This window comes from Bos indicus x Bos taurus, chromosome 17, assembly GCF_003369695.1.
Source record: "Bos indicus x Bos taurus breed Angus x Brahman F1 hybrid chromosome 17, Bos_hybrid_MaternalHap_v2.0, whole genome shotgun sequence".
In the NCBI taxonomy this organism is placed as follows: Eukaryota; Metazoa; Chordata; class Mammalia; order Artiodactyla; family Bovidae; genus Bos; species Bos indicus x Bos taurus.
Window position 1 is genome coordinate 69,791,155 of NC_040092.1, and position 13,421 is coordinate 69,804,575.

Genomic DNA, 13,421 nt, shown 5'->3' on the forward strand with positions numbered 1-13,421 from the left:
GATGACATCACCCTTATGGCAGAAAGTGAAGAGGAACTCAAAAGCTTCTTGATGAAAGTGAAAGTGGAGAGTGAAAAAGTTAGCTTAAAGCTCAACATTCAGAAAACGAAGATCATGGCATCCGGTCCCATCACTTCATGGGAAATAGATGGGGAAACAGTGGAAACAGTGTCAGACTTTATTTTTCTGGGCTCCAAAATCACTGCAGATGGTGACTGCAGCCATGAAATTAAAAGACGCTTACTCCTTGGAAGGAAAGTTATGACCAACCTAGATAGCATATTCAAAAGCAGACACACTACTTTGCCAACAAAGGTCCGTCTAGTCAAGGCTATGGTTTTTCCTGTGGTCATGTATGGATGTGAGAGTTGGCCTGTGAAGAAAGCTGAGCACTGAAGAATTGATGCTTTTGAACTGTGGTGTTGGAGAAGATTCTTGAGAGTCCCTTGGACTGCAAGGAGATCCAACCAGTCCATCCTAAAGGAGACCAGTCCTGGGTGTTCATTGGAAGGACTGATGCTGAAGCTGAAACTCCAATACTTTGGCCACCTCATGCGAAGAGTTGACTCATTGGAAAAGACCCTGATGCTGGGAGGGATTGGGGGCAGGAGTAGAAGGGGATGACAGAGGATGAGATGGCTGGATGGTACTACCGACTCGATGGACGTAGGTTTGGGTTAACTCTGAGAGTTGGTGATGGACAGGGAGGCCTGGCATGCTGTGATTCATGGAGTCACAAAGAGTCAGACACCACTGAGTGACTGAACTGAACTGAATCCAATTGAGTCTGTAATTATATCTCTTGTTTTATTTCTTAAGCTATGAGTTTGAGCAAGCTTCATGAGTTGGTGATGGACAGGGAAGCCCACTGCAGTCCATGGGGTCTCAAAGAGTTGAACACGACTGAGCGACTGAACACTTCAGTGTTCACCACTGAATATTAATAACCAGACAAGGAAAATTTTGAAATTCATCTGTTTATCTCTATCTAATTGAATTTTAAATGAGCTACAGAACTATTGATAATTTGTGGTTTTTCTCAGTTACTCAATCTGTCCAGCTCTTTGTGACCCCATGGACTGTAGCCCACAAGACTCCTCTGTCCATGGGGATTCTCCAGGCAAGAATCCTGGAGTGGCTTGCCAATTCTCTCCTCCAGTGGATCTTCCCAACCCAAGGATCAAACCTCCATCTCCTGTGGTTTCTGCATTGGCAAGTAGATTCTTTACCACTGAGCCACCTGGTAAACAAAACTAACAATATTTTGTTTGTAAAGACCTGGGCTCCATTCCTGGGCTGGTAAGACCCCCTGGAGGAGGGCATGGCAACTCACTCCAGTATTCTTGCCTGGAGGATCCCCATGGATAGAGGAGCCTGGTGGGCTATAGTCCATGGAGTGGCAAAGAGTTGGACACTAAGCACAGCAAATAACAGGACAAACAGTGAAGAGGTATAAAGTGAAGTTGCTCCGTCGTGTCTGACTCTTTACAAACCCACTGACTGTAGCCCACCAGGCTCCTCCATCCATGAGAATCTCCAGGCAAGAATACTGGAGTGGGTTGCCATTTCCTTCTCCAGGGGAATCTTCCTGACCGAGGGATCAAACCTGGGTGTCCTGCATTGTAGGCAGACACTTTACCATCTGAGCTATCATGGAAGCCCGTGAAGAGGTATAGAAGAAAGTCAGAAGCCCCTTCCCATCAATCAACCCTGAATTACCCAACATGCAGACCATGTATGTACTCTGGACACTCCAAAAACAGGGGCTCCAAATGTTTATGAAAAAATGTTATAATTGATATTTTAGGAGAAGCATTGGAAAAGTGATCATGAGAAAATCAGAAACTTTTGGACTTGTTTATATTTATTTTGTTTAGTATTTTATTAAATTTTATAGATCAGTTGGAGGAGAACAAATATATACAAATAATGCATGTATGTCGAGACTACATTCTACTCAAGATGTATATGCATATGTACTTTTACATACTTCTCATTGTAAAGTTGCTTTTCATGTTAAAGCATATTATTTAGTAAATGCTTCTAGGTTGATACAGAGATATTATACTTATGAAACATTGTATTCATTCCAATCATTGTACTAATAAATCACCTTGCTTGTTCATTTTTCCAATGTTAATATTTTCTAAATTTCCCACTGCTATTAAGTATTTATTTAGTATTTAAATAATTATTTACATTTCTGCATAGAGCTATTTTCTTTTTCAAAAATAATTTTCTTCAGATAAATCACTGGAGTGATATTGTTATACTAAAACTTATTTATGTTCACATAACTGTTTTATAATCAAATAGCTCACCCAAAGGATTTTAATATTCTCAAGGGTAGATTGTATGCATTCTGCATTTAGAGGTGGTTTGGAGCATGATGAGCTGGAAACAGGTAAGGTTGGGAGCATGTTGAATACAAGAAGGAGGCAATTGTCATTATCCTGGCAAGAGATACGTTTCCCAACTAGAATGCTGGCAGTGAGTATAGAGAAGGAAATGAATATAGTAAATATGCAGAAGGTAGATTTGACAGACTTGATGATGTAGGGAGGGAGGAATAAGGAAGACTTACTCCTTGTTTCTGGAACTTGAGAACTAGATGGAATAGAACGGTATTGGGAGAAAGGAGGGTGCTACCATGGCCAGCACAGGGGCTAGTACAATGAGGGCAGTCAATAAATAGTTGAAAGAATGCTTCATGCATACATGAATGAGGGCTACAGACAATGAATGTTGTTACTATTTCTCCAAAGTCTCCCAAGTATTTGATTGTATACCTATAAGTTGACTTACTGTTTATCTCTTCAATAGGATGCTTTTAAAATCAGGATTCATGAAAACAAAGAAGTGAGAGAATTAGGAAAGAAATTGTGAAAGGGAAGGCAATCCAAAGTCAGTCCTCAGGACTTCAGAACAACCAGATCTTCCCCTGCCTAAAATCAGTCACTTTTCATAGTCAACCTTATACCAGCTTATGTAGACGCAGCTATTCCTTACAGAAACTGGAGATTCTTGATCTCTGGCTATTGCAATAATGGCTTCATTCCACTCAACTTGTTCAGCAGTGAGGGGCTGGGCAGATTGCTCCCTGGAGCCCTCTGCTCTGAGTTGCAGTTCTCTCTGAGGGCCCACATATGGCCACAGGAGCCTGGAGCTCAAGGGCTTTGCTGAGAGAATCCCCAGACAGCCTTTTCTCCAGCTGCACTTCAGGTACCATAAACTGTTGTGTGATTGTGACTTGTGTTTATGTTTTTATATCAAACTTTGTCATTTGGGGTTATGTATTTTTCTGTATTTGTCTTATAAACCCTGGAGGGCAAAAGCCATGATTTCTATTTCCTTTGTAATTCCCCAAAGTGAAAGTGAAGTCACTCAGTCGTGTCCCACTCTTTGCAACCCCATGGACACCAGGCTCCTCCGTCCATGGGATTTTCTAGGCAAGAGTACTGGAGTGGGTTGCCATTTCCTTCTCCAGGGAACTCACCGACCCAGGGATCGAACCCAGGTCTGCCACATTGTAGACAAACGCTTTACCGTCTGAGCCACCAGGGAAGTCTTAAGAGCCAGGTAATGTTTAGCAAAAAGTGAGGACTAAGCAACTACTGATGATTGCCTAACTGTATTAAATGAAGGAAAGTGATGGTTTTTAATGGTCAATAAAAGGTACCACATATCTAGTCTTAGGAAACAAAATATTTATTGAAATGGTATGTAGATAAATTATCACCGGCATAAAACTGTTAGTGGAGTTCTCAACATGGGTTCTTTTTACTTTTAAAGTGAAGTGAGGCTTTGCAAGTCCATTGTCCCATAGGAAAAATATTATCTTTTTCTTTTCAGATAAAGTTCTTTAAAAAAGTAAATCACTTTTGAAATGGTCTTTTATACGTCTCCAGCCTATGATCAAAACAAAAAATACATTAAAAAGATATAATTATCTCCATTAAAAAAGAATAATTAAATAGGAATGATTGAGAGGTAATGAAATACCTAGGCATTTGAATTCCTAAAGTCTGCTCCTGTTATATTAGTATATACTAAACTATTTTTAAAATAATTTAAAAAATCACCAAGACCCAATTATGTGTGATCATTAAAATACAAAATATGAAAAAAATGCAAAATATCACAATGAATTTATTATATATTTAGGAAATAAGCTAAAATATTATCTCATCAAATAGACAAATTTATAATAACTCTGTGTTTAGTAACTTGGGAATACAGTCCAAAGTGAGTTTTAATTGCCATTCAGAGCTAAATATCCTTAAAGAAAGACTTAAAATTAATAAATACGGTAAGAGAAAACGAGAAGAAAATTTCAGGAAAGTTTCTGAAACTTTGTGTGTTAACAGAATGAACAGCTCAGGGCAAAATGACTTAGTCATATTCTATTTCAACGTGATGTTCTACTCCGACCTGTTTGGCTCCCCCCAGTTGGTGCTGCTGTCCTTCTCCGATGGCAAGTCTGTTAAGTGGGATTATCTTCATGGTGGTTTTCTTCATGGAATACCACCGGGATTTCCATGTGGCCCAAATAATGCCATTATCATAACCATTAGGAGTAGATGTTTTTGAGTAAGTGCCACCTGAAACAAACCATAGATCTGTGTATCACCACTCCCGAATCTCCTCCCCGAAGAAAGTCCATAAAGAGCTGTCTGTTATGAAGTGCACTGTCAATTACATCAGATTTATAGTGCTATCTACTAACTGAAAACATCCATAGAGACTCAAATTCTTGATTTACAATTGACATAAACTTATTATTAAACAAACTTTACATCTGTATCGTGTTTTCTGGCCACACTCATAAGTTAAATGTATTCACTGCTAACAGGGCTAGAGCCCCGCATTTCCCTAATTGGTCTCTCTCCCTAAGCTAAGTCATGCTAGTTTCTGCTATTATGGACCCTCTTCCTGAAAACAGGTTAGAATGGCAGTCATAATTCCTCATCAGTTGGATTCAGGTCATCTGAAATCACAATTTTACTGGAAAATATTGGGCTTCCCAGGTGACACAGTGGTAAAGATCCCGCCTGCCAATGCAGAAGACTTAAGAGATTTGGGTTTGATCTCTGCATCAGGAAGATCCCCTGGAGGAGGGCATAGCAACCCACTCCAGTACTCTTGCCTGGGCACCTTCCTTGAGAATTTTTTCTAATTACATGGTTTTTTGGTGCAAAGATAAGTTAGGTTTCAAAAACATATTGTGAAAACCGAAAGGTAAAGGTATGTAGTTTTAAGTCATTAAGTCATTTAAGAGAGGATTCCAAGTCACCTCTTGGCTAGGACAGTGCCCTGAGAAGGTAAGACTGCCATTTTCTTGGGTGAGGACTTCCCCATGCATACCTGTTGGGGTATTCCAATAGTTTGTCAGTAAGTAAAACCAGTGCTCAGAACTACTCCAGCCTTAGGGCAAACTATAGCTTGCCCTCCCCCTGTGGTAAAATAAGCATCTACACTCCTCAGGCTGGATTCTTTTCCAACTTTCACGGACCTGTAGACTCTCCAAGATATCCCTGCCTTTCACTTAATTCCTCTAGACACTGTTCACTGATTCCATTTGACACACAGCTCATGGGAAGCTGAGCCAGGCTACTGTGTTAACAGCATAGACATGGCAATGTTAGTCCATCCAGATAATATATAGGGTAAGACTAGAGGAGACACCATAACCCAAAGTATCAACCTTGATGGAAGCATCATGAATATCACTGCATAGTTTGCAGCAGGTGGATTTCCTATAGAGGGGCTAATTTCAGGTATAAGCTAGAATTATCCAATTCTGGCTTAAAATAAAGAACTATATAGCAAGCTCCCAATATCTTTACTAATTATTTCTTCCTTATATTTACTTTTATAAAAATATAGATCATACACAAATTCATGTATTAAGAAAGAAAGCCATACCTTGATAATAAACTCCATTGAGGTGGCCAGCGTGACATTTGTTCATCCACCAACCAGATCCATCCTGTTCAGCACAGTTGCCATCATACTTATCATTGTCACTGTCCCAAGTACTGAACTGCATGCCATTATGGGATGTGAAAAACTTGTCACTAGAATCATCGCCAAAATCGTAGCCATCAAATGCATCTCCAGCATCTCCACCAATGAAGTAAGCATATGTCAGGCGGTATTTGTCATTTTCACCTGTCACCTTGAATGAAGCATAATCTGCAGTGCTACAAAGAAGGAATAGAGATCTTAAACCCTGAGCCTTATAAGTCATCTCAGAAGTTCCTTCTTTCATAGGACAATTGTTAGGAATTTTAAACTTTGCTTCATAAGTCTGAAATGTGGTCACCGAACAAAATTTTTCACAAATCTGGCATGGGATAACAGGTGTGGGGAACAGTCTCAAGGTCATCAGCACCACCCAGGATGGGTCTAGAAGCTTTCAGGACATCCAAGGGAAAACTAAAAACTTCAGCTATCCTGAATGCTTTTTGCCTATAGTATCCTAATAGCTAACCCAGATATATAGATGAACCTAATTTCGCATTTTCCACTTTTATCTCAGTACGTAACATGTACACACAGTTCTCATAAACCACATTAATTATCTGAAAGTGAGTGACCATTAATTAATACAGCAAGCTGAAAGGAACTATAGTTCCACTAGCCACTCATACTGTCTAGAGGGTTTTTTCTTTCTGAAGGAAATGTGGGAGTGGCAAGGAGAATTTCCTTGAGCATCACATAAAAGGAGTGATTCCTGTGTAGCCTACAAAACATGAACTGTAGGGTCAGAGAGAGATTCTCCCCTGGAAAATAATTGTACATGAAAGCCAGAATTCTATGGAGTGCAGGGAAGAATGGGCCTTGGTGCATAAACAGAGATTTCTAGAAAACATTGAGCTTCCCTGATCTCCAGGACTTAGGAAATGGAGGATGTTCTCATAGGAGAAGGTCTACTGACCATGGTATTATACTTTCTGGTTAAAAATTTTAAAAGTGAAAATATACATTTGGGCACAGACTATATTTCATCATGTCATAGACATAACAAGAGGGCTGGATATTGTTTTCAATTTCTATGAGGTATACAACACTTAAAGTGTCCAGACAGCTCTGTGCATAGAAGGAACTCCAGCTCACCAAAGGTGGCAGCTGATTTCATTGTAAGGTAGCTCCTGGATTTGATTGACTGGATTTGATTCCCAGTCATTAAACACTGAGAAATCTGAAAAAGCTAGATTACTTTCCATCCAGGATAGCAGCTTAAGATGGTGGGTTATAAGAGGTGAACTACCTGAGTTTAAATCCAATGAATGCAAGCTTGGAAAAGTTAATCTGTAAAATGGAATTAATAATAATTCCAGCCTCATGAGCTATTTGGATTTAAGTTATCATTTCATGTGCAATTTATGGTACATAAATGCTCAGGAAATATTAGCTATTGTTTTGTATGATTCCAGGATAAGTGGATTATACCAAAACACTCAGATCCTGCCTGAATGGGACCTAGCAGCTTGTACTGCCCAAGAGCCAAACTGACTTCTGGGGAACATAGTTGAATGTGCTCTTCACATCTGTCAGACTGTTTTCCCCATTATTCTGCTGAGAGCTAGAAAGTGCATACTCCAGGGTGTCTCTACAACAAAAGTTAGAAGTCCTTCTTGATAGTACCTGGTTCTGCCATTCCAGTCCTCCAACTGTATTCTTAATACATAAGGGATGGTAGACTGTGTGCTTATCAAATGAATCTTCTCATTTCCCAGCCAAAATTCTGTGTTTCCAGTAGGAGACAGATGTCCAAACCCTTCTTTATATTGAATCCAGTTTTTCTTGAAATCCAGACTGCCATCAAGCCTCTAATTACACAATTGCACAGGCAAAAGGAGAGAATGTATTATCAGTGCGCATAAGGAAAACATCATAGCCATTTTGTCCAAAATATGGAGGCTATGATTTCATCATTTACCAAGTGACCCTGGGCTAGCTGCCTAAGTTTGCTCACCTGTCTCTTAAATAGGAATAATGATGCTTACTTCTCAGGATAGTTTCAGGGATTACACCAGAGAATGTAAAAGTACCCAAGAAGAAGGCCTGGCACATGATAAATTGTAATCTAGTAGTAGTTTTAAAAAGACTCCTAGAGGACTTCAGAACATCAGCTTGATGTTGCTGATTCTTGTACTGATGGTTGAAAAGGTCAGCCTATTTATTGCTCAACCTGTGTCTACCAGCTAAGCTCCCATCACTCACTTGCTCTGAGTGCCCCCTGCAGCCTTAGCTGTAACAATGGTCAAAGGTAAACAGACTGCAAGAGGATTTGCAGTGGATGCCTGGGGCTGGCAAAGGCTACAGAGGGGCCTGGTCATGGAACAGCCTGACTGCATCCTCTGGGGGACACCATCTTCTGGCGATGGGCAGCCCTGGGTCTTGATGTAAATATCAAGAGGTCCCTCTGTCACTATGAGACTGTGATCATGTGCCATCATGAATCTCCTATAGCAGGGCCAGCATAGTAGAGAACCTATCTCAGTACAGAGTGAAATCAGACTATATCCTGACTCTGTTACTTATTAGTCACGTGACCTTGGGCAAGTTATTTAGCCTCTTGTGCCAAGTTTCCTTCTCTGTAAACAGGAATAAGCAGGCCAAAACTACCACAAAGGAAAGTTGTGAGTGTCATTGAATTAATGCTTACAAGGTGCTTGGAGAAGTATCTGGCATATGGCAGAACAATTAGGTGTCTATTAAATACACAGGGTGAGGGAAAAATACCTTCTGAAACACAGTCCATCCATTTCCAGACCCATCAATTTCACAGTAGACTAAGAACTGCTGCTTAGCTTTCAGAGGTCTGATAAAGTAAAGTCCACTCTCTTTGGCCCCCTTATTGGCAACATCTTGGCAATCTGAAAAAGAAGAAATTTTTATGGTGGTTTGAAATCCAGGTAAGATTGTGTCAGCCTTGAAATTTTTAAAATGTCAGAAACTATTCATATCCTGAGAAGTATTTTCTTATTTCTCAATCATTATTTCTTTCAAAGTAAATTTTCAGCTACTCAAGAAAAGTCTAAGCAATTAGACTGTTTATATTTAATGGCTAGACACTGTCCAGTGTATTTGTATACATTATAATACATACACTCTCCTTTACTTTTTATATCTGCTCTGATGAACTTAATCTCAATAGAAACCTTTCACTTACCTCTCCCAGTTACATCATGTATTTTCACTGTATCTTGACAAGGCTCTTGACAGTTTGCTTCAAGCTGGACCACTTTATCTCTTAGGTTAACGATTTTTTGACTATTTGAGTTATATATTTCTTGCAAAAATCTACAAGCAAAATAATAAGATAACAGATTATTCTTTTCAGACGAATAATGTTGTATATTCTTTTAAAAATACCGCCTTATTTTCTCAAGAATTATTTCCTGACAAATTACTCTATTCTTGGAAAAAGTTTAAAATGATACTAATAAATTGAGGTGAATTAAAATTCTAAGCTTTTTGGAAAAGAAAATAACAAAGTCCTTGCCAATAAACCATATCACTGTAAGTGATCATTCTGATTTTTGTTTCTGCATAAAAAGCAACAGATAATAAAGTACATAAGTGATGAGCCTGTTTAAGACAACCTGCTGATTATTCTTAGGACAAGATTCTTAGGGAAGGAAAAGCTCTGTTTAGAAATTCACACATGCTAAAGCATTATTCCTTTTCACTTGTGGATTTAACTGAAGATCTACTTATGGACTTCAGTCTATAACTTACACGGGAAAAGTATCTGGGGGATTATCTTACATAAAATAAAACAACAGACATTTTCCCCTTCTTCTTAATGTTTCTGTTTACACAACTTCAGAAAAAAGCTAGGGAAAGTGAGAAATGCTGCTTTTGTAGTTCCTCACAGGACTACTTGTCCATATTCCGAAATGATAGAGAGCTATTACACACATAGACTGTTGTCTCTGAGGTTCTGGATAGACAAACTATTTGACCACTTTTTTCTCTATTGCATCTTGGACATTTTCTGCACTATAGTCTCCTTCAGTCTCAACGATGGGCAATAATAATGCAAATCATAATGCCAATAATGATAATAATAGTATCCCTCTGATACCAAAAAAGGTGATAAATCCCTTCTGGGCCACTTCTCCTCAGCCACCATTTATCTCAACTTCTTCTGCTACTTTTAGAATAATTTAGGATAAAAATTGAGGAAGAAACTAAAATTGTGTCTGAGACCCAATGTTTGGAAAGTCTACAAGGTCCTGGGAAGTTGTTAACAGAGACGTTTTGCCTTCAAGAGAAGGGAGGACAACACATAATTGCAGGTTCCACACAGCAGGTGGTATTTCAATGTTTGTCACACAAACTTGTCTCTTAAGGCAAGTTCTTTTTTTTCTGCTCTTTCAATATAATTTACCAAGATCATTCCTATGTCTCTGCTCACAAATTCCTCACCACCCATTTGTTGACATATTTATAAAAAGAATTTTATTTTCAACACTCAAATGCCCATCAGTTTGAATTTATGTTGTAAGACAAATGGGAGTGACAACAAACAGTTTGGTAAATATGGGCACAAGGCATTTGAAGACGTCTAAAGCATCTTTCTCTCACATGATCATTAAAAAGTGATCACAATCCAATGCAACTCGTATTACCTACTTCCATCCCTTTCAAGATGGTCAGGCATCATACCAGTTAGATACTACAGCTAGAAAAAGATAAAAAGATTACTTCTACCAAAGCTTGGCATACTGAATAAACCCCAGCTCAGTCTTGGAAAGCGAACTAAAACAAAAAAATGCTTACCGAATTGTTGATTCATGTGTTGATATCAGTGTTTCATATTTCATAATTTCTTCCATCATACTCTTGGAATTCTTGGTAGCACTCTCTATGTTATCTGTAATATGGGATCAGAGATAGAAAAATACATAAGCAAACAGAACCACTAAAATAACAGCAAAAGAACTTCGTAGATGACTCTCTCAGTCAGTGGCAGTTAGAGTCTCACTTGGCTTTGATGGTTGATCAGGGTTATAGCTGATTTGGATTGCTTTGACCAGCTCTCTGGCTTCTGATGTTTTGTTCTCAACCTGATATAAGATGCCTTCCAAAGTTCGTAGATCTTTGTCTACACTGGTTTGGTAATTATTCAGGAAATCTGCAATTCCACAGGTAGTTGGGCAATAACTACCCTGAAAATACAACAATAGTGTGATTAAAAATCCTGATAAATAAAAATAGGTAAAACCTAGACTATGTTTTTAAAATGTCTAAACTGGCAAATGATATTTGCTAAAGAATCTCTTATAAAGAATAAAAATTCCTCTGCCCAAGTCCAGTTCAAACACAGAGAGAAACATAAAAGCGACTTACAAATCTTTCATCTAAGATGCAGCAGTTGTCTCGGGTAGCAACATACTAGAGGAGGAAAATAGAGAAATTTCACTTGCTTATCAGATATTTTCTTATTTCTAAGCTTTCCGTTTAAAACAAATACATTTTGTAAACAGCACACTTACTGCCAGGCATGCTGAAGAAAGCAATGAAAGAATGTAGAAGATTACACTCGGAGGGTGCGAGGACCAACTCATGGTGTCGGCGGGCCCGGGGCTCCGAGCCTGGAATGTCAGAACTGTAACACTTGGGGCTTCAGTTGTCCCTTTATTTAAGCTCCAAGGACTGTAGGACAGCCAGTGGCTGAAGCCGATCACGGGGCCTTCTTACCAGAAGGGCGGAACATCTTTCCCGTCTCTTCCTCATCCTGGCCCCGGACCAATGTTCAGTCAGGTTCCTAGATTCTGCCCCCGGGTCTAAGCTCCTCCTTGCTGGCCCAGCTCAATGCTCCTCCCGGGAAGCCAACTCTCTGCAAAGGCTAGTGAAGCATTGACCGTCGCTAGGAGGAGGGAGAGGGGCCGGGAGGCTGCATGATGTAACCACTTCCAGGACAGATAGAGCAAACACACACACCGCTGACCTCGGCCAGGACAAACTGCCCCTGCCTTCAGATGGAGCCTGGTACTATAACCCAAATACCCCAAATTACCGCAAGTCAATTCTGAGACGGGGGGATGAGGGAACACCAGTATTTTTAACCTGTGCCAATGACAGGTGGAAACTTTGCCTTCCATCAGGTCTCAGTATGTCACTATTACCAGGAATGAATGCCTGACCCACTGCTTTGGCCATTTTCCTGTTTCAAAAATTGAAATATTAGTTTCAACTGTACAAAATAATAATTTGATATTTCTATATATTACAAAATGATCATCACAATATAGTTAGCATGGGTCAGCACACACAGTTGCAAAAAACTTTTTTTTCTTGCAATAAGAACTTTTAAGACCTACCCTCTTAGCAGCTTTCAAATATGTAATACAGTGCTCTTAACCATAATCACCATGCTGTACATTACATCCCCAGGACTTACTTACTTTAAAGCTTCAAGTCTGCATCTTTTGACACCCTTTACTCAGCTGTTGATTATTTTCGTAGATTCTCAGTTTGCAGTGGGCTTTTTTTTTTTTTTTCCAGATGGTTGCCTGAGGACACATGCCCCCTTCATTTATTTTATTTTGTTAACCATTTAAAAATGTTGATTTATTCACTGGCTGCTCTGGGTCTTTTCTCTAGCTTCAGTAAGCGGGGGCTACTCTTTAGCTGCGGTGCATGGGCTTCTCATCTGGGTGGATTCTCTTGTGGAGCACAGGCTCTAGGGCACAAAGGCTTCAGTAGTTCCGGTGCATGGGCTTGGTAGTTGCAGCCCCCAGGCTCTGGAGCACAGGCTCAGTAGTTGTGGAGCACAGGCTTAGTTGCTCCGAAGCATGTGGGATCTTCCCGGACCAAGAATAGAACCTATGTCTCCTGCACTGGCAGGTGGATTCTTTACCACCGATTACCAGGGAAACTCATTTTTTTTTTTAAGTATAATTTACAATGTTGTGTTAGTTTCAGGTGTACAGCAAAGTGATTCAGTTTTATATATATATATTTATATATTTATATATATATATATACACACACACACACATATATAATTTAAAAATAATTTGAAAGTGTGTCTATATGTGTGTATGCATGTTCAGATTCCCACTATAGGTTGATATAAGAAATTGAATATAGCTCCCTGTCCTATACTATAAACCTTTGTTGGTTACCTATTTTATAAACAGTAGTGTGTATATATTAGTCCCAAACTCCTAATTTATTTCTCCCCTTCCTCCATCCCCTTTAGAACCCATACATTTGTTTTCTATATTTGTGAATCTATTTTTGTTTTGTAGCTAAGTTCATTTGTATCATTTCTTAGAATCTGCATACAAGTGATATCATATGTGTCTTTCGGGCTTACTTCACTTAGTAGAATAATCTCTAGACATTATTTCATTTTTCATGGCTGAGTAGTATCCCATTGTGTGCATATGCCACAT

General features: G+C 39.2%; 1 protein-coding gene across 2 annotated transcripts; it reads right to left on the reverse strand.

The window, feature by feature from the left end:
• Positions 1-3,687: 3,687 nt before the first annotated feature.
• Positions 3,688-11,768, reverse strand: FGG (fibrinogen gamma chain). Of its 2 annotated transcripts, XM_027513504.1 has the most exons (10): positions 11,514-11,768; positions 11,368-11,412; positions 11,003-11,186; positions 10,798-10,891; positions 9,182-9,312; positions 8,752-8,885; positions 7,651-7,835; positions 5,926-6,203; positions 4,432-4,601; positions 3,688-3,909 (listed from the first exon to the last, which is right to left on the reverse strand). In XM_027513504.1, exons 1-10 carry the CDS (start codon positions 11,583-11,585, stop codon positions 3,895-3,897), a joined length of 1,308 nt encoding a protein of 435 aa, XP_027369305.1. In that variant the 5' UTR covers positions 11,586-11,768; the 3' UTR covers positions 3,688-3,894. The 2 variants fall into 2 exon arrangements, with proteins under 2 accessions (XP_027369305.1, XP_027369304.1); XM_027513503.1 differs by having other exon boundaries at positions 3,688-4,601; positions 11,514-11,764.
• Between the last annotated feature and the right edge of the window lie 1,653 nt (positions 11,769-13,421).